At 38.8% G+C, this 19,096-nt stretch overlaps 8 protein-coding genes across 12 annotated transcripts in view; 6 read left to right on the forward strand and 2 right to left on the reverse strand.

The window, feature by feature from the left end:
* Positions 1 to 19,096, reverse strand: part of LOC108012509 (larval cuticle protein 65Ab1) — a 218,541-nt gene that overhangs the window by 14,519 nt on the left and 184,926 nt on the right. The window lies entirely within an intron of this gene.
* On the forward strand, positions 764 to 1,217 carry LOC139353080 (larval cuticle protein 65Ag1-like). The gene is made up of 2 exons (XM_070996303.1): positions 764 to 946; positions 1,004 to 1,217. Exons 1-2 carry the CDS (start codon positions 831 to 833, stop codon positions 1,200 to 1,202), a joined length of 315 nt encoding a protein of 104 aa, XP_070852404.1. The 5' UTR covers positions 764 to 830; the 3' UTR covers positions 1,203 to 1,217.
* On the forward strand, positions 2,774 to 3,366 carry LOC108013584 (larval cuticle protein 65Ag1). Its single transcript, XM_036815354.3, has 2 exons — positions 2,774 to 2,956; positions 3,014 to 3,366. The coding sequence occupies exons 1-2, from the start codon at positions 2,841 to 2,843 to the stop codon at positions 3,210 to 3,212; spliced, it is 315 nt and encodes a 104-aa protein (XP_036671249.3). The 5' UTR covers positions 2,774 to 2,840; the 3' UTR covers positions 3,213 to 3,366.
* Positions 4,491 to 5,095, forward strand: LOC108013583 (larval cuticle protein 65Ag1). Its single transcript, XM_017079511.4, has 2 exons — positions 4,491 to 4,671; positions 4,729 to 5,095. The coding sequence occupies exons 1-2, from the start codon at positions 4,559 to 4,561 to the stop codon at positions 4,925 to 4,927; spliced, it is 312 nt and encodes a 103-aa protein (XP_016935000.1). The 5' UTR covers positions 4,491 to 4,558; the 3' UTR covers positions 4,928 to 5,095.
* Positions 5,893 to 6,927, forward strand: Cpr65Au (Cuticular protein 65Au). Its single transcript, XM_017079509.4, has 2 exons — positions 5,893 to 6,115; positions 6,610 to 6,927. Exons 1-2 carry the CDS (start codon positions 5,982 to 5,984, stop codon positions 6,794 to 6,796), a joined length of 321 nt encoding a protein of 106 aa, XP_016934998.2. The 5' UTR covers positions 5,893 to 5,981; the 3' UTR covers positions 6,797 to 6,927.
* On the forward strand, positions 7,104 to 7,828 carry LOC108013582 (larval cuticle protein 65Ag1-like). Its single transcript, XM_017079510.4, has 2 exons — positions 7,104 to 7,406; positions 7,466 to 7,828. The coding sequence occupies exons 1-2, from the start codon at positions 7,294 to 7,296 to the stop codon at positions 7,662 to 7,664; spliced, it is 312 nt and encodes a 103-aa protein (XP_016934999.3). The 5' UTR covers positions 7,104 to 7,293; the 3' UTR covers positions 7,665 to 7,828.
* On the forward strand, positions 10,143 to 15,292 carry l(3)mbn (lethal (3) malignant blood neoplasm). 3 transcript variants are annotated; one of them, XM_017078043.4, is made up of 6 exons: positions 10,143 to 10,189; positions 10,249 to 10,357; positions 12,326 to 12,469; positions 13,213 to 13,380; positions 13,552 to 14,007; positions 14,408 to 15,292. In XM_017078043.4, the coding sequence occupies exons 1-6, from the start codon at positions 10,157 to 10,159 to the stop codon at positions 15,175 to 15,177; spliced, it is 1,680 nt and encodes a 559-aa protein (XP_016933532.4). In that variant the 5' UTR covers positions 10,143 to 10,156; the 3' UTR covers positions 15,178 to 15,292. The 3 variants fall into 3 exon arrangements, with proteins under 3 accessions (XP_016933532.4, XP_036671612.3, XP_016933530.4); XM_036815717.3 differs by having other exon boundaries at positions 13,213 to 14,007; XM_017078041.4 differs by lacking the exon at positions 13,552 to 14,007.
* The window catches only part of LOC108013595 (DNA-binding protein D-ETS-3), a 32,797-nt gene continuing 28,998 nt past the window's right edge, over positions 15,298 to 19,096 (reverse strand). The window contains 2 exon segments of the mRNA XM_017079528.4: positions 15,298 to 17,298; positions 17,846 to 18,054. Coding sequence (XP_016935017.3) covers positions 16,640 to 17,298; positions 17,846 to 18,054 — 868 coding nt within the window. The 3' untranslated portion in view covers positions 15,298 to 16,639.

A 19,096-nucleotide genomic window follows, 5' to 3' on the forward strand; every position in this document is an offset into this window, starting at 1 on the left:
TCTTAAGAGTACTTGATTATTACGTATACGCATAAAGCAAAGAACGTATTAAGTCAGGGACAGAAGAACCTCTACAAATTTGAATTAGATATTCAATCCATTTAAATTAAGGACGAAATTAAACGAAAATGTTCCAAGAAAAAAAATTTAAGGATGCTACCCAGCGGGGGTTACAATATTTGGTCATAACTTCTTAATAACAGGTCCTATCTTAACCAGTTGTAGATATGGATATAGCTATTAGGAAACATATCCTCTTTTTATTTTATTTTTTCGTCATTTCCCGTTTTTTTTGTTTCAACCTGTTTGTTTAGCAAACAGAAATTTTAGCTGGCAGCAATGTTTAGAACTCCGCCCTGGGCATTTTAAATTTAGCGTTAAAATCAATTGTAGAACTAAGCTCGTATTTAAAACTTAAATTAATTTTTATGGAAACGAGCGCTGCAAACTACACCGAGAAAATAAATCATTGCTCTTATTACATTGATACATCCTCTAAAAATAATGTAATATTTAAATTGTAATGCCAAATTCACTTTGGAAGAATGTGTTCTATTAATATAATTTTATCTAAGCATATTATTAACAAGTGATTATTTAAGACCACCGAAAACGACTATGTAAAGCGAATGCGACGAAATAGGCCGAAATTGGTTGATTTGCATTTCGTATTGGGCTTTGAACTATTCAGCATTAGCCGAACTCAACATTTAGTTTAGCATAATCAACGGAGCTGCCCAGCTATTTAAGTGGTGACCCAGCCAACAGAGAGCATCATTCGTCGCGAACTGTTCGATAACCGCAGATCAAAACACCAACCAAGAATCACCATGAAGTTCCTGATTGTCTTCGTTGCCCTCTTCGCCCTGGCTCTGGCCGCTCCTTCTGCCGATGTTTCGATCGTGCGATCGGATTCCGATGTTGGACCCGAGAGCTTCAAATACGAGTAAGTTTATCCAAAAGGATAAAAAGGACTCCTAACTGATGCTGACTTTCTTCATAGCTGGGAGACTAGCGATGGCCAGGCTGCTAATGCTGCTGGTCAGCTGAAGAACATTGGATCCGAGAACGAGGCCATCTCCGTCCAGGGATCCTACCGCTTTGTTGGTGATGATGGTGTCACCTACGAAGTCACCTACATCGCCGACGAGAACGGATTCCAGCCCCAGGGTGCCCATCTGCCCGTTGCCCCCGAGGCATAAGTCATCCAAAGTTCTTTGTTAATAATGGAAAAGAATCTAAGTCATAAAAACCTATACGAATAAATGTTAAAGAAAAAATGAACGCATAAATGGTTTTAATTCGAATCTGAAGTTTCTTAAAAATAATCTCTTCTCATCTCTCATCTCTTCCAATGGATAAAATGGGATTACAACAAAAAAACATAACTCGTAAAGTAAAAGATTTGTTGTAGTCGATAAAAAGTATGTAGCACGTAGAAGAAATAGTTTTCACTTTCCCAGTTGCTCTAGTCATGTCCGTCAGTCTTTTTTTAAAGACCACTTATACAAAAATAAAATAATAAAAATAGAACAACAAAAATAATTAATTCAAATTTTCAAATTTAATATTAATGAAAATAATTTTTTTATTTATTATAAAAAAATTTAAAAAGAGATCCTTATTTGTATGATTTAATTTGTAAATACTTTAACAAAGGTAGTATGAATATATTAAACACGGTGTTTGTTTTATTTATTTATATGTTGATTTGGACCATTGACGTCAATGAAACACACCTTCATGCATATTCAAAAAAAAAGAAACAACGATTTTTTCGAGTGTCCCGACTATCAGATACCCAATAAAATTTCAATAAAAATAAAATTGTGGAACATTTATTTGGGGCTGCACACATTTCCGATACTTGCACCACGTGCTAAAATCAGTACATCTATTGTCATATGTTGGGAAGGAGTACAGAACGTAGATATTTTGAATTAATTCCTATTCTTGTAATGTAGTAATATGTTGTTAAGGTAAACTTATAATAAATATAAATTTTATTTTTCAATAAAAATACTTTTTTCAAAACTCTCAAAATTTTTGAAATCTGTTAAACGGGACTATTTGTATTATAGTTAGTCGCAGATAATAGTTTTAGATAAGAAATGAATGCTTGCAATACTAACTTACATAATGTACTACTTACGTACTAAAAATCAATTAGACATAAAATTTCATTGAGTTACGAACTGTTGTTCTAAAAATAAAAGCAGTGACGACGCAAAATGTTTCCAAATGCTACAACTGACACAACAAAGGTTTATTGTTCTCAAATTGGATAAGAGTTCGTAAATAAGCATTATAAATGCAAGGGAATAAATTAAAAAAAGATAATGTATGATATTTGTGGTTATATAGTTTGTTATATTTATTGTTATTGTTATTTTCTTATAATTCGTAATTCGTATAAGGCCTGTGAAAAACTTTACTTTCTATGTAAATTAAATGTACTACATTCTCAAACGTAATGACAAACTCACTTCACTTAATAGAGCTTCAATTTCTGTTTGGAATATGGTGGTCTAAAGAAATAAACTCATTGATGCTTGTGGGCATATAATTAACAGCATAGTATTACTGTCCGCTGAAAGCGACTGTGTAAAGCGAATGCGACCGAAGTGGTCGATTTGCATTTCGTGTTGGGCTTTAAACTATTCAGCTTTAAACTGAACTCAAATTATACATTCATCATATTACGTTTTGGCCAATTCGGATATTTTTAACATAATCGAAGAGGCTGTCCAACTATTTAAGTGGTGACCCAGCCATCAGACAGCATCATTCGTCGCGAACTGTTCGATAACCGCAGATCAAAACACCAACCAAGAATCACCATGAAGTTCCTGATTGTCTTCGTTGCCCTCTTCGCCCTGGCTCTGGCCGCTCCTTCTGCCGATGTTTCGATCGTGCGACAGGATTCCGATGTTGGACCCGAGAGCTTCAAATACGAGTAAGTTCATCCAAAAAGATCAAAAGGACTCCTAACTGATGTCGACTTTCTTCACAGCTGGGAGACTAGCGATGGACAGGCAGCTAATGCTGCTGGTCAGCTGAAGAACATTGGATCCGAGAACGAGGCCATCTCCGTCCAGGGATCCTACCGCTTCGTTGGTGATGATGGTGTCACCTACGAAGTCACCTACATCGCCGACGAGAACGGATTCCAGCCCCAGGGTGCCCATCTGCCCGTTGCCCCCGAGGCATAAGTCATCCATAGTGGATTACCCAGTTCCTTGTTAATATAGCTTACTGCAAGAAATCCGTGTTAGCCCATTATTACGATGGAAAAGAATTTATGTCAAAAAGCCTGAGTTGTTAATAAAAAAAAGTTGTACATTAAAAAATGTGTGTTTAAATGGATTGAAAGTTTACTGAGAGTTTAGACCGCTCAAATGCCAGATTGTTTTGAGCAGCCTTTATCAGGCACTTATATAATTTTTGAACACATTTTTATTTTGGCCTTAGCAACGGAGTAATGCGAAAACGTATGCTTGTCGTATATGTTTAATTAAAGTGTTTTTCTTCTTCTACGGCGCTCATTATTTTGCTCTTATTTGGTTAGGAGTGACAGCCAGCATTTTTTTTTCCAAGAAACCTTAATTATTTTTAAAGGAAGTGTTACTAAAAATTTTGGTTTTCAAATTCTGTTGCTGAAAAATGCAAAAAAATTTATTTTCCCTCCATGTAATCCAAGGATCTTAACAATATGTGTGGTATATATTTGTTCTAAAATTTTCTTCTAATAATCTCATGTTAAGATTTGTTTTACTTGAAATTGGACCATGTTGTTCATTTTGTGAGAACACCTTTTAATCAATAAGTTAATAAAGATTGACTAACTCAATGTTTTAATTATTTCAATTTCCAATTTCCAATTAGTTCTATAAACGTTACACCAGAAATTGTAATATGGAGTGGGTGATTTGTATTCAAACGTGCTATTAACATATAATTATAAATGACACAACAAAGGTTTATCATAAAAAGTCAATAAATTTATTTAACAAGGCAGTGCAAAGCTTGTACTACACTTATCAGTTAATAAAGATTTATCTAACATGATATTAATATGTTTTAAGTTGCTGGAAATGTATCATGACAATAAATTATATTTTTCCCTCAACATAAGTACAAAAATAACCTATTATTTAAAATATTTTTGATTGCTGGAACATTTTGGCAATTGGTCTGAGAACAGAGAGGTAGGTCTGCGAGCTAAAATGATAATGAATTTTTTTATAATTTAGAGCTCCAGTTTAACAGCAACGCAAAGAAGACAGCTGTAAAGGGAATCCGCCAAACTATACAGAAGAAGATGGCCAATTTACATATTGTATTGGCCTTTTGACGATTCGGCTTTAGGCCGAAATTAATTTCACACATTTATCACATTATGCTTTATACGCTACACGTTTGACTAGTTTGGCCGCGTTGGGCTCGGTCGTCGAAGATTGGCCCTCTATCTATAAAAAGAGAGGCCCAGCCATCAGACAGCATCATTCGTCGCGAACTGTTCGATAACCGCAGATCAAAACACCAACCAAGAATCACCATGAAGTTCCTGATTGTCTTCGTTGCCCTCTTCGCCCTGGCTCTGGCCGCTCCTGCCGATGTTTCGATCGTGCGATCGGACTCCGATGTTGGACCCGAGAGCTTCAAATACGAGTAAGTTGATCCAAAAGGATAAAAAGGACTCCTAACTGATGCTGACTTTCTTCACAGCTGGGAGACTAGCGATGGACAGGCGGCTCAGGCTGCTGGTCAGCTGAAGAACATTGGATCCGAGAACGAGGCCATCTCCGTCCAGGGATCCTACCGCTTCATTGGTGATGATGGTGTCACCTACGAAGTCACCTACATCGCCGATGAGAACGGATTCCAGCCCCAGGGTGCCCATCTGCCCGTTGCCCCCGAGGCCTAAGTTGAGTTGCTTGCACCCAAAGCAGCTTCAAAGCCACCCAATCCTACCCAACTCCTTGTTAATAACTCCGATCCCCACCAAACCGATCTTGTCCTTGTTTTCAAAGGATGGGAACTAAGTCAACCCACTCAGTTTGTTAAATATTAAATGAAAAATGATTACCATAAATCCAGTGTGTTTTATTATTTAAAATCTTGTTTTTTTCCCTTACGAAGGTCGGTTTTCAATAACCTTAGTTAGCATATGGTAATGGTTTAGTTATAAATGCCTATTAAACATTTTAACCGATAGGAAACTGGTTACTTAATATAACTTCATAATTATTTAATTACCAAAGAGTTGAAAAAAAAGAATTTATATGGAATAATCTATTATTTAGAAATTGGTCTGAGAATGTTATGTGCTCAATCGATATTTTCTATTAATAATTGATTTTTATACCAACAGAAGTGTTCACATACATGCATACATATGCATGGGCTAGTACTTATTCATACATTTAATGATAATATGAGAAATGACAATGGCAAAATCACAATGCACAATAACAAAAAGTTGGAACTCAGAACAAGCCTACCGACTAGAAGACATCTTCTAAGCTAGAGATGGTATTTTGTATACGAATACCAGTTGTTAAATCAATCCATGATTTACAAACAAAAATATTCATGATTCGTGTTTTTTTCCGAGCCACGAGTAGTATAGGCAGTGTGATTTGAGAAAAAACCTTAGCTTGCCGGCGAGATAACACGTAATTCTGTCTATCAAATGGCTGTCGACAAGGTAATTGCATGCATTACCTCCCACTGGGTATACCTGCATGCACGATTAGTGCAGGGTATTTAGAGTGTTAATCTGTAATTAAAATGTGTTTTATTGAATGTTTCCATTATAGCTGATTTCTTTATTTTTCATTTGTTTTATTATTTTGCATTTTTCGCCGATGAGGACATTATCCAGAGACTTAGTATAAAAGGGCGTCATTCGATCGCATGGCAGCTCAGTAAAGTGCAGCTTAGTGTGACGGAGACTGTGAAATCGAATTGTTCCCGCGATGCATTCGAATATTATGTGGCTAGTAGCCTTCATGGCAATTGGGGTTTGTCTGGCCCTGCCGGCTGGTGAGGATGCCCAGGCGGAGACCATCAAACTGGAGAGCGAGAATACTGGCGACAAGTATTCCTTTGCGTGGGTATTGCCCTGACGGGTTGGAAAAAGTGAAAAATTAGTGTTATTTATTCTTAAATTTTCAAACTGACCCCAAAATGTGTTCGAATTTTATAAAAATGGATATGAACATTGGTCATAAACATATAAAAATACATTAGCGTAATGTCAAATTTTGATTAAATGTACGAAACCATCTTATAAATCTTTTTAAAACAATAAAGTACAATTTGCCCTCCCGTTTTGAAAAAATCTTATAAATTCAGTACTTCAGATTGCTTCTATAAAAACTATAGGACATCTTGTCCAATTCCAATGACTTTATTATTTTAGTAGAGTCACATTTAAAGGAGTAAGAGTTTAAGAGTTATCATGATTAAATTTTAATGGATACAATCAAAAGACACATTTTTTTAAGTTTCTTCTAATGTTAGTATTCGTAGTAATAACTTGCGAGTACTAACTCAAATCAATTAATTAATTAGTTAACTAAACAATTGCACTTCCGACCACAGCTATGAGACGAGCAATGGAATCTCCCGCACTGAGACTGGAGAGGTGAAGCCAGGTGCTGGTGAAGAAGATGGCTCTCTTTCTGTCCAGGGCTCGACCAGCTGGTCAGCTCCAGATGGCAAGAAGTACGAGATCAGCTTCACGGCCGACGAGACTGGCTACCACCCCAAGTTCAAGCTGGTGGCCTAGGAGTGGTCTGAAATTCAAATTCAGCTAAATATTCCCAATATTTAATTAGTGACTACCATAATCCAATGTAAAAATGTTTAAGATCGAAGAATAAACTAGACACAATTAAAAAAAATCTTAAGGAAGCTCCAGATCTTCATTGACGTCACTGACTTTGGGCGGATTTATAGAAACATAAGACTAGCACAATGTGTTGGTTAAAATTTGAATAATTAAATATTTATGGGCGCAATTCTTTTCAGCATATCGTCTTATTTAAATTTCATATTAGGCCTATTATTGGTCGAACAGCAAACGAAAATGAAATCCAAACCAGACTTTTCACATTAACATTGACTTTGCTGATTATGTCTTCTACACGTTTGACTAGTTCGGCCACGCTTTGAACAATCGCCAACAGTTTGCCAACTATAAAAGGGTTTACACGGCCTACCATCGTTACCATTCGTCGTGAACTGTTCGATAACCGCAGATCAAAACACCAACCAAGAATCACCATGAAGTTCCTGATTGTCTTCGTTGCCCTCTTCGCCCTGGCTCTGGCCGCCCCTGCTGATGTTTCGATCGTGCGATCGGACTCCGATGTTGGACCCGAGAGCTTCAAATACGAGTAAGTTGAATGAGAGCTGCCCCAAAACGATGACTAACTGATCCTGACTTTCTTCACAGCTGGGAGACTAGCGATGGCCAGAAGGCTCAGGCCGAAGGTCAGCTGAACAACATTGGATCCGAGAACGAGAGCCTCGCCGTCCGTGGATCCTTCTCCTTCGTGGCCGATGATGGTGTCACCTACACCGTCAACTACATCGCCGATGAGAACGGTTTCCAGCCCCAGGGTGCCCATCTGCCCGTTGCCCCCGAGGCCTAAGTTGAGTTGCTTGCATCCAAAGCAGCTTTAATGCCACCCAATCCTACACAATTCCTTGTTATTTTTCCCAAAACTTCCCTACTTTCGGTTTCTTTCTCAATGAAAGGGAAAAGATCCTGAGTCACAGAACGCAATTTGTTGAATATTAAAAAATGAAGATTTCATTCGATCTGGTTTTATTTGAGTAGTCGAAATCATCTGCGGATCAACGGGGTGGGCTGAAGAGTGAAAGAAAATGCGGTCTTCAGGAAATAGGCATAACCTTTTTTTTCAGTCAACTGAATGCTAGGATTGTAAGCCGGGTTTGTAAAGCCATGGCCTTTTTACAAGCTAAATTAGTAATAGAAGCATTTTTAAAATGATTTTTAAAGTTTATTCATTTATTTTTTTTAATATACATAGAGATAGTTAGTAGTTTTCGACCCGATTATTAAAGTTTGTTACAAAATAAATGCAGTTAAAAACAAGAACGGAAGCTAACCAATTTCATTTGACTTGGTTAGAAACTTTAAATATTGAATTTTGTACAGTGAGGCATACATATAGGGCACAACCATCCACACAATTTGGGGAACATTTATTTAAACTCTAATTTTTCCGAAAATAAATAATGAATAAATAAAAAGAAATACATCCTTTCGAGATAAAATAAAAAAAAGGAAAATATATCAAGACTTTACAGTGATTAATCAAAAATTAAGGTTATTATAGAACTCACAAATCTTTCATAATCAGATTTTTCTATATAACAGCTATTAATTACTTAACTGTGCCTTACCAGCTTAGTTCTTGTGAGATTTTAACAAGATATTTATTATTATTTATATGTTTTCAGCCAAATTCAAATAAAATATCCACTTCTGTTTGGTTTAAGTTAACGTATTGCCGTCTTTTTGGATTAAAATTAAAGTGTTTAGTGGTAGAAAAAAATGTAGCTCACTTTTGGGCTTCGTGATTAAATCTGCCTCCAAAACGAATGACTTAGACAACGAACTTGAATTTTTTCTTTGCATACTTTTGGGTGCCAACGGCTAATTAACCATAACTTCGTGACGCGTCTGCTTAGATTCGCATCATTTATGCTTGTACTCAAAGGCAACTTTTTATTGCAATTAATATGCAAATTTTAGCATACAACATCAGTCATTGCCGAACTTGACAGCAATATTTCAATTACAATTGCCTGCCAGCATCCGGCAGAAGACACGCTGACTGTTGATTGCCAATCGATAGTGAGAATGGAGAAGTGCAAACATCTTCCTCATTGCATTCTGATTTGCTCATCAAGCAGGTCAAATGCCTGGCCACTAATTAGACTCAACAAGTTGGATGGCAAATACATTGTATTCGAATAATTATTAACAAATAGGCAATGACATTTCTTGCCCTCAGACCTAATCAAAGGTTTTGGAGAGCATCTGTAAATAATATATCTGAATTAACGGACGTTTCATGAAAACCACTTAACTTAGAAGGATATTTATGCTTAATACTTCTACTAATTTTATTTCTTTTGCAATTCAAGCTCTGTGCTAAACATATTCTTCTCTGAATCTAAGAAAAGTTTTCCGAATTCCTTGTTACTTAATTACTGTTATCTACAAATATCTAAAAGATATTTTAATACTTTAATTTCAGTAATGAAATTTCATTCATTTAAATTAAATAAATTAATCGCTTAAATTAAATTAAATAAGTTAAAAAAATCATAAGAATAATATAACAGCCTATAAAGCGAAAATATTAAATTATTTATTTAAGGAAGAAATATTTTTTCTGATTCAGTAATGGCAATTGGCGAAAAATAAGTTTCTTAATACGAATTTTGTATGCCCTTTAATGGAACTCAAGCTCTGTATAAAAAATGCGGATCGAGAATACTCAGGAAGTCCAGAAATCGCAGCCGAAAATGTTATCTAACAATGGCGATTTCGCTTTTGCTTATACATATCGGGGATGCAAATGACCAAATATTCTTGAACTGGCTGACAAGCAGTTTAAGTAATCAAATAAATAACTATGCAGAGTGCATGAAATTAAATTATGAGTACAGGCTCGGCTGAAGCTCAAGAGGTGTGATGCGGCCTGGCCAATGCTACCAGCTCTGCGATTCGCGGACTTGGCCAATACAGACACAGCTCGGGGCACACAGATACGCACGCACACGCGGCCAACGGGCAGCGGCAGGTCCGCGTCCGCTTCTAATGTTTTATAATGTTTACCTAATATTATTAACATTGTCAATTCGCTGCCGAACATCGTGGGGTGTGTTTCATTCTCAGGCGCTTGCTCCGAACCGATAATCTCGCCGTGAGAAACGCGTCGTTCCGTCCGCTTGAAATTCAAATATTTATAATCGTATATTTGTATTAAAATATAAACGCCCGCTTATTTATGCGTTTTTTTTCGTGAGATCGCTGACAGTTCATAATAGGGCGTGAAGAATTAAATAAATTTGTGAGCAATTTAAATTAATAAAATTAGGCCGCAAAATGAGCCTCAAAATGATGGCGATTGTTTGTGCTGTAAGTGCTTTGACCCCTGCCCTGATCTTGACCCCGGCATTGATGGTGATCCTTTTAAGCTGCTGCTCCTGTGCACCTTGACCCACGTCCTGTCGGCAGCGACCACAGTGCGACCCTACAAGTTCGGCTTCACCATCGACGAGCAGCAGCATCGGGCGGAGAAAAGAGGTGAGCTGCTTGGCTAATGACGCTAATTATACCATTAGCATATCTTGACTACTGTGCGTCGATTTATTGACACCAAAACCGAAATATGTAAATAGATGATGCGTCATCTCGAGTGTCGTTTGATGCAGATGCGCAAATGCAGCGGAATCGGCATCCAGCAGCCAGCATTAGCCAAAAAAAGCCATAACTTTTGACTTTTGAGCCGGAGTGCGACTGGCGGCTTGTGCAATGCCACACAATACACGTTTGATGGGTGCACGATGCACCTGAGCGACAGGTCACCAGCAATTGAAATACCAGCCTCCAATGGCAATTAGCGGACTCTTCACAGATACATCTGGCCGGGGGTCCACATCCACTTACGCTGTCCATTGTCCAAATGGCATACATGGTCGTTATGATTTTTATTTCCATGCTGAATCGGTGATAAAGTTTTCTGAAAATCGAAAACGAAACGCGCCCGATTTGCATAACATGTAGACGCGTCCGAATACCCAAATGTTTGCCTTATTTATGGTTTTTCTTTCTTCGGCTAATGCTAATTCTTAAAAGAACAGTCACATTTCAATATTTATAAGTATAATTCTGGCATATGAAATGCCAGAGTTGAGGCCGAAATATTGGATTACGTTCATATTTTTATACTAGTTCAGGAACTTGTTGTGCATTCAACAATGATATTTGTCTTTTGAACATCACTTTAAAGGAGAATAAAATATATCGGTATGCTAACAAAGCTTTTTACACGATTTCGGCGTGTTTGAATCATTCTTATTCAAATGTTTGTCGATTTTCAAGATCAATTGATCTAGATCAATTACGGAGTCTAGTTTTAGGGGCATTACATCACCAAATCGATTAGAAGGTTATGCTTAATTTAAACTGTGTCGTTCAAAACTAAAAGGGCTAACATAAAAACGTTAAAAAAAGAGGTTAATGAATTTGTTTCCTTAATATTTGGTGTTTTCTTAAAGTTGCATAAACAATTGAGGACCAATTGTATAAACACAATCTTTAACTCCAAATTTGTTTACGGTCGTTCACTTTTATGACCACACTAAATTTTATGACATGCAATAAAAAACAGTCAATGTTTAAAACAATATAGTTGGGTTGAGCCAAACTTCAGAAACATTCACTTGAAATTGAAATTTACAGAGTACCCTGATAAATAACATTATAAATTTAAATACTTTTCATGTTTCGAGAATAAATATATTAATTTTAATCAGAAGAAGAAATTCGTTTTTAATTACCCTCTAAATTAAAAGTTATTTGATTGTATGTTTTTTAATTTAGCCTTCATTTTATAACCAGAAAAAGTCTTGGATAATTTATATTGATACGAGTTTAATAGTTTTAATTACTTAGCCCAGCCCAATGAACAATTTATTCTCAAATTGATCACGACAAAAGAATAAATTTTAATAAAGAATTATTTTCTAATCGCGCCGAAAGCGATCTAGACAAATGGGAAAGTGACACGAAGCCATATTCGAATTAAACATAAAACAAACAATCGAAAGCCAATTGATGCAAACCGTTAAAACTTGTTGGCCAATTTTGTGGAAACCTGTTTAAAGACACAAAGGCCACAAGCCAGAATTTCGAATGAGAATTTTTGGTGGGTGGCTGGACAGGATGCTTCGGTGAGAGTCGCACCTCTTTAAGACCATCCACATCCACGTCTGAATTATTAAATTCTTCTCAGCATAGGAATGTATCTCGCGTGGGCATTTGCCTTTCGGGGCGGCGGGCTTTTGTGCGGGTGTGGGGGTTTTAAGAAACCAGCTCACAAGTTATGATCGCCATTATCGATACAGTTTATTAGATCCTAATCTTTATGGGCCGGGCTGGGCAGGTTATCAAACGAATTAAAAATCACATATCGGCGTAAAATTCGCATTCATATTCAAAATGAACACAAAATGTGCTTGCCCAAATCTCATTTCGTTTCCCGATCCACAGATGAACGCGGCATTATCATGGGCGAGTTTGGGTTCATCACCGCCGATGGAATATACCATGTTACGGTCTATGCCACCGACGAGGAGGGCAAGTTCCGCATAATCTCCATGAAGAGCTATCCCTACGCTGGTCCCGTCGGTCAAAGTGAGTAATAACCAGTTTGGAAACCAATTCTTAGCTCTTGAACTCAAAATGCATCCTACTTGAAACCTGTCAACTTATTAAAATGTATGTTTTAAGCGATTAAAATTATTATTTATTAATTCAAATCATTAAACCGACTAGGAATTCTTAAAGATTATTTCCTTTAAAAACCAACAGGTTTTCCAGCTACGTAGTGATCTAAATATAACTAACCGTTAATGGCCTGATAAGAATTAGCAGAACATTAGAAAATAGTATTTATTTGCAAACTATCCCATTCATATCTCAATCAACTATTGTTATTCAAAAACTTAGGAAGTTGAAATTGAATTTAAATCTAAAACTTGGAAATTCTGCATTTTCGCTTTTTTTGTGTATTTTAATCGAACTCGTTTTGCACCAACTATAAGATAAAAGTAATGGTGCTATTTTTATAAAGATGTAGATTCTACAGATATAATGACTAAGATTTTTACAAGTGGCAAAAAAAAAACAGATAAAAATCAAAACCAGTAAATGTTGCAATATGATACATCAATTAATAAAACCTGACTATGTACAATTACATATTTTAATAATCAATATAAAATAAAGCTAAAAACATGGTTTACTAGCCTGTTTGTATAAAATGCATAACTATTATTTATTGTAATTGGAGATAATTCATACAACCACTTAATGCAAAATTCAATGGCCATATCAGATATAGTACGCATGCACCATTTTTATTCTTAACTTCCCAGAGACACTGTCTGTGACAACGACTCCAAAGGCCCTGCCACTTCCGCTTCCGGTGGCTCCTCCCAGGAATAACTTCATCACGGAGGGATGTGCCGGCTGTTTCCTGAAGAAGTCCCCTCCCAAGACGGAGATTCGCACTCTTTCCCAGCCATTGTCGCCAGCTCAATCAGGTAAGCCCGAGGGCTCTTCGGATTACGGCCTGAATGTGCAGTTGCCCTTCCGGGAGTCCATTGCCCAGACTGTGGCAAGGCGTCTTGGCTCGGACCAAGATACACAGCAAAGCACCAACACTTACACGAATGCACCAAACACTAAACACATCGAACTTGGTCTCAACTTAGCCATGAACACTTACTACACAACCAAGGGCGCTGTGACCGGACATGTGAGCACTCAGACCTCGAATTCTCAATCATCGAGTGGCAACACAAAGATCGACTACAATGTGGGCGTGGTCGAGAAGGTCGGACCGCCAGTGTATCCACCATTGAACATAAAGTTGGATGAGTCAGCAATAAGGGAAGCCATCACGTATGCCGGCCGGGTAACAGGTCCTGTGGCCCTGGCCGATCAGCCACTTATTGCCCCAGCATCGGTGCCCGCCAGTCAAGTGAATATCTTCTCTGTAGATGAAAATGCCAACCTTCCGCTTGCCAGCTATGTTCAATCCGTAGCACAACGTCCAAGTGCGGACATCAGAAACATCCTTCGATCGGGAGTTGCCTCTGCGAAAACAGTGTCGCATTCGAAGGCACAGCCCACACTCACACAGAACCCACACCAAGCACTTCTTTTGAGTAAGCCAAATTTGGGGGGAAAATATTGGTTCAAATATTTAAATTATTACTTGTATACTTAATGATTTTCTTTGCTAAGTTGATAAAGTAATAATTGATTTATTATTTTATTTAAAACCCACATAATAATATAAGCTATTAATCAAAGAAGTTCTTAAAACTCTATTACCAGATTCTGAATTAAAAAAAAAATCATTTTTTGATATTATTTTTGTTACTTTCTTAGTAATTTTTAAAAATTTAATTGAATACTGTTAAGAATGTGTGTATACCAAAAAAATACTATAGCTCAAATCCACCTAGTGGTAAAACGTTGCACTTAGATATTTTACACGATTTCTACACAGCTTCTACAACATGGTTTGAGTCCTTACTAAAGTTCCCTTGTGTTTATGATCAGATTCAGCAACCATTGCGGGAATTTCTGGAGTGTCAGCCAACTCACCAACCGGAAGTTCAGCAAACGGTGGAAGCTTCTCTGCAGGAAAATCGCCTGCTGAAGGATCTGGAGGATCACAAACCGGAGGACCTGGGGGTGTTTTCGGCGTAGGAGGTTCAGGCGGAAGCAGGGCATCTGGTGGTCCAGCTGGAGGAAGCTTACCAGGATCAGGACTGGGAGTTTCTGGAGGAAGCAAGCCATCTGGAGGTTCCGCTGTCGGAAGCTCTTCGGGATCTGGATTTGGAGGGGTCGGTAGTGGAAGCTCGTCAGGATCTGGACTTGGAGGAGTCGGTGGTGGAAGCTCGTCTGGATCTGGACTTGGAGGAGTCGGGGGTGGAAGCTCATCAGGATCCGGACTTGGAGGAATAGGTGGTGGAAGCTCGTCGGGATCTAGACTTGGAGGAGTCGGTGGTGGAAGCAAAGCCTCTGGGCTTGGCGGAGGAATTGGATCGGGAAGCGGAAGTGCATCTGGAGCAACGGGAGATCTGTACAAATTCAAGTATATCTTGGACTACAACGGACACGAGGAGACCGGCGGTCGCAATGGTGACAAGCAGGGCAGCTACTTCGCCATCGGCGAGGATGCAGTGCAGCGGACCATCGAGTACATTGCGAACGAGTTTGGATTCCAGCCGCACGTTAGCTGGCGGAAATTGGACGCCAAGGAGGCGCTGCCCGAGGAGAATTCGCTGAAGCACTACGAGTTCAAGTGGTTCAACCAGGAGCAGTAGCCGCTGATTCTGCAGCGGATTAGTCCAAGTCTAGGGTAGTCACCACTTTCCCCCCTGCTGTACATAACAAATCTTGTTAATTTTTCCAATAAATACCACGTTTAACAGATAAGAATCGAGTCCTTTTTGAATTGGGTTTTATTTTTGTTGAAAGTTTTCGCCTTAAATTAACTAAATTCTTAGAGGGTTTCGGTGTGTGGGCATCGCTGATGTTTTGTTTTTATATTGGTTTCCGCTTCGTAGAGTTTACATTCAGAATTTAAAATTGTATACACTTAGATCGTTAACGATTAGTTCGCTTTTTGTCGTATTTCGATTTGGTAAATACACATAGTTACACACATTTAAATTTTCATATATATATATATATATATATTCGCCTCGTATTATTATAGTTAAACTTTGACTTACAATTTAGAAAGTTTTCTGTTTTTTACACACAAATATATAGTATGTCTAGACTTGGGATTAATACGTACTCGTAATTTATTTTAATATTTATTCGTTTGTAATTTGGTATTTAAAAAATATGTAAGAGTTTTAACTGTACAATCAACTATCACAGTCAACCATCTCAAAACGATAAGCGATAAACGAAAGTTGGTAAACGTAAAACCGAATTTAAGCATTAATTCAAATGAACCACAAGTAAACTACTTTACGTTCTAAACATTTTTACACTTAGGCAAATATTTATATACAAATCGTAAATTGAAGTGAGAATGTGGCAAACTTTTATAACTATACATTCACTGTTGTGCTGAACGTTATTTGGAGGATGATATTGTTATTTTGCTATTTACAAATGCTTCACACACACAAAATGCTAACAACAATTGGAGAATACTAGAACTATTCGAAGTCTTAGCCTGGAAAAGTTCTGTTTTGAATTTAAGGAAAGAGTTAGTCCTTGGTACACTAAAAACACTTAGAGTTTGGTTTAGCTTCGAATGCCAACTATATCGTATATTAGTGGAATGTTAGTTCCCTAACCCTAGAGCAACAACGAATCATTCACTCACTCACTCACACACACTCGTAAAATATTTAGCTGGGGGTTGTTTTGTTTCTCCGTTTTTCTCTTTTTCGGGTTAGGATTTACGGGTGTCTTTTTCGCTAAGTACCTATGAATAAAATCCGCTGCAATTACTTTTGCTGCCTGCTTTTCGTTTCGATTTTTGTGTTTGTTTGTTGGTTTGTTTGTTTGGATCTTTTCTGGTGGTTCTGGTTACAAGTGTTGCCATTGCATCTACAGTAAAAACGTGGCCTGCTCGCCGCTCTTCATGTCCAGATAATCGTATAGGGCCCGCTCGTTGGCCCCGTAGTTGCCGGCGTGTCCTGGAAGTCCGGTGTGGGCGGGATGCCCGTGATGGTGGTACGGCGGTATATTTTCACCTGCGGGCGTGGCAGCCGGCGGCGAAGGACCTGCGCCCATCGTCAGCCCGAACTTCTCCAAGTGGCATCATTTGAGCAGCGTGGGCAGGCTGCTGTTCATCAGGCGGTTGCCCACGACCAGCGAGTTGAGCGTCGAGTTGCCACCCCCCACGCCCACGCCCACCCCAACGCCCACACCCATTCCGGCCACACTGAGTCCTCCAATTGTCCCGAATCCCGCACTGGCATGGGCCGGAGTCGCCGTCAAGGTGGCCGTGGCTATGTTGAGGTTGTTGCTCACACTGGACGACCCACCGCTGCTGGAGACATGGGATCCATTCAGGTTGCCATTGCTGGAAAAGCCGCTCATGACAGTGCCACCGCCGCCTCCTCCTCCACCGCCTCCTCCTGCTCCACTGCTGGCTGTGCTGCTCGAGGTGGAGCCCACGCCCGTGGTGACACCGGAGGCACCTGCTCCACCGCCTCCTCCACCACCGCCGCCACCCACTCCGCCGATGCCCACGCCCGTCGAGGCCGTGCCGCCGCCAATGCCCGAGGCACTGGCGATGGCGTTGCTCTCATATTAGAAGGCGCCACCGGACGATGATGGTCATGCGTAGTGGGGATAGCTGCTCAGGTGGGGCGCCACGTGGGAGGGAGTCACGTGGCTCATCGAGTGCGGCTGGTACAGGTTCGTGGCCGGGCTGCCCCAGTTGCCCCATGAGGCGGCCGACGGGAAGATCGAGGCTGCAAGAAAGGAAGAAAGAGGGGTTCCATTTAGGTAAAGTTTGGAAACGAAATATTAAATATCAAAATTTTCTAGTCACAGTTTTTAGCTTTTCAGAAAATTTTATTGTTAAGAATATGGATTTTCTACCATTCATAAAAAAATTGTTTTCAGAATTAAAACCCTAAACATATTTTTTTAGTCCTTGTCAAAAGTTCCTTTACCATTCTCTGCATTTAAATCGATTCTAAATTAATTGTTTCTTTTGTATAGTAATAGTATTTGTATTAGCTCGCAAAAATGTTTGCCTTTAAATTGTTTCACTTTCACTTATGATATTATTATGTGTTATAAATCCGCGAATTTCCGTTTAAGCACTTGTGTGGATTATATTTTAACACAATTTGTAATAAATTCCATGATATATATGTATTCTTATTTTAGGTAATTAAGAATGGGCAGTTCATTGCAAACACATAAATAATTTAAGCTGGTTTTATATTTATCGAAGCTATACAAATGAGTTATGGATAGTTCCTTATAGGGACTTCGCAAACGTGTGCTTACCCGATGATGAGGTCATGCCGTGGTGCGGACTCATGAACGAGCTGAGCTTGGCGCTGTGGTGATATGGTGTCATGAACAAGTCGCTCTGGTACTTGTAGGTGGGATCGCTGGCCGCCGGCTGAGTGGCGGCTGCCAGGCCTTGGAAATCGAACTTGTACGCATACCGCTTGCCGTGCACCTTGGTCATTATGTTCTTGTCGTAGTAATACCTGCAAGGGAAAGTGGGAGAAAGCGCTCAATAAAAGAATCGATTTATGCTACCTTGAATATTTATTGTATAATATATTTTTCTATGATTCTTAAGCTAAGACTTAAAGATTTAATATACTACCTAGAAATCAGAATTCATATATGGGATTTGAAACTGAATATCACTGATTCTTAATTATTATTTAACACTATTACAACCTTACCCATAAAATTGACTTTGGACCTAAGCAATCATCCCCCAAATAGTAAAGCTACTCCTTCTGCTGTCCATTTTCATGATCTCAATGTGGGAAAGTCAAACAAAAGCTGAGATGAGCAGGGACTCCCCCCGATGGACAATAAATAATTACAGAATAATGCTCGCTTTATGCGTTTTAAGTTAATTTGCTGACATTAAGCGATTTTAGTGCGGCTCCCCAGACGCAGCTCCCTTTTCGGATTCTGTTCAGCAATTAAATGGCAACGCCTTGTGCCCAAACGCAAATAGAAATTCTGGCGAGGGGTAAAATTATGTGGGCGGGCAGACGGCCAAGAAATTCGAGCGAAATTTGTTTACATTCGAGGGTTAGCCGGCGATTTCTTTTCATTAAGTTGCGATGTTTGGCCAGTCAGCTGAATTTCGCACTCTTTAAAGCACATTCAAAAGGCAATTTAAATATCCCTTGCCTCTTGCATATTGCTCGTTTATTGTTACGCTTTAAAATGTCCACAACTTCCGCCAGACAAGTGAATAAAAAAATTGGCAAATAAATTACAAAGCGTTGCAGGCAGAGCAAACATTTCAATGCATCAATGCAAATTGGCATAATGCGTGCAGTTGAGTTCTTTCTTTCATTTTTTTCCACCGTCCATAAATTATGCCAATTACGGCCATAAATTAAAAGCAGCAAAAACAAAAGCTGAACGGTGGGGGAAAATGCAAAAGAGTAAAAGAAGAAAGTGGCCTGAATGCCGCTGCTCTTTGCACAGACAATCAAAGCCAATCAATGACTGATGAGCCAAGGACAAAGGAGCACAATCAGGGAGCAAGGATAACTGCAT

Source organism: Drosophila suzukii, chromosome 3, assembly GCF_043229965.1.
Source record: "Drosophila suzukii chromosome 3, CBGP_Dsuzu_IsoJpt1.0, whole genome shotgun sequence".
In the NCBI taxonomy this organism is placed as follows: domain Eukaryota; kingdom Metazoa; phylum Arthropoda; class Insecta; order Diptera; family Drosophilidae; genus Drosophila; species Drosophila suzukii.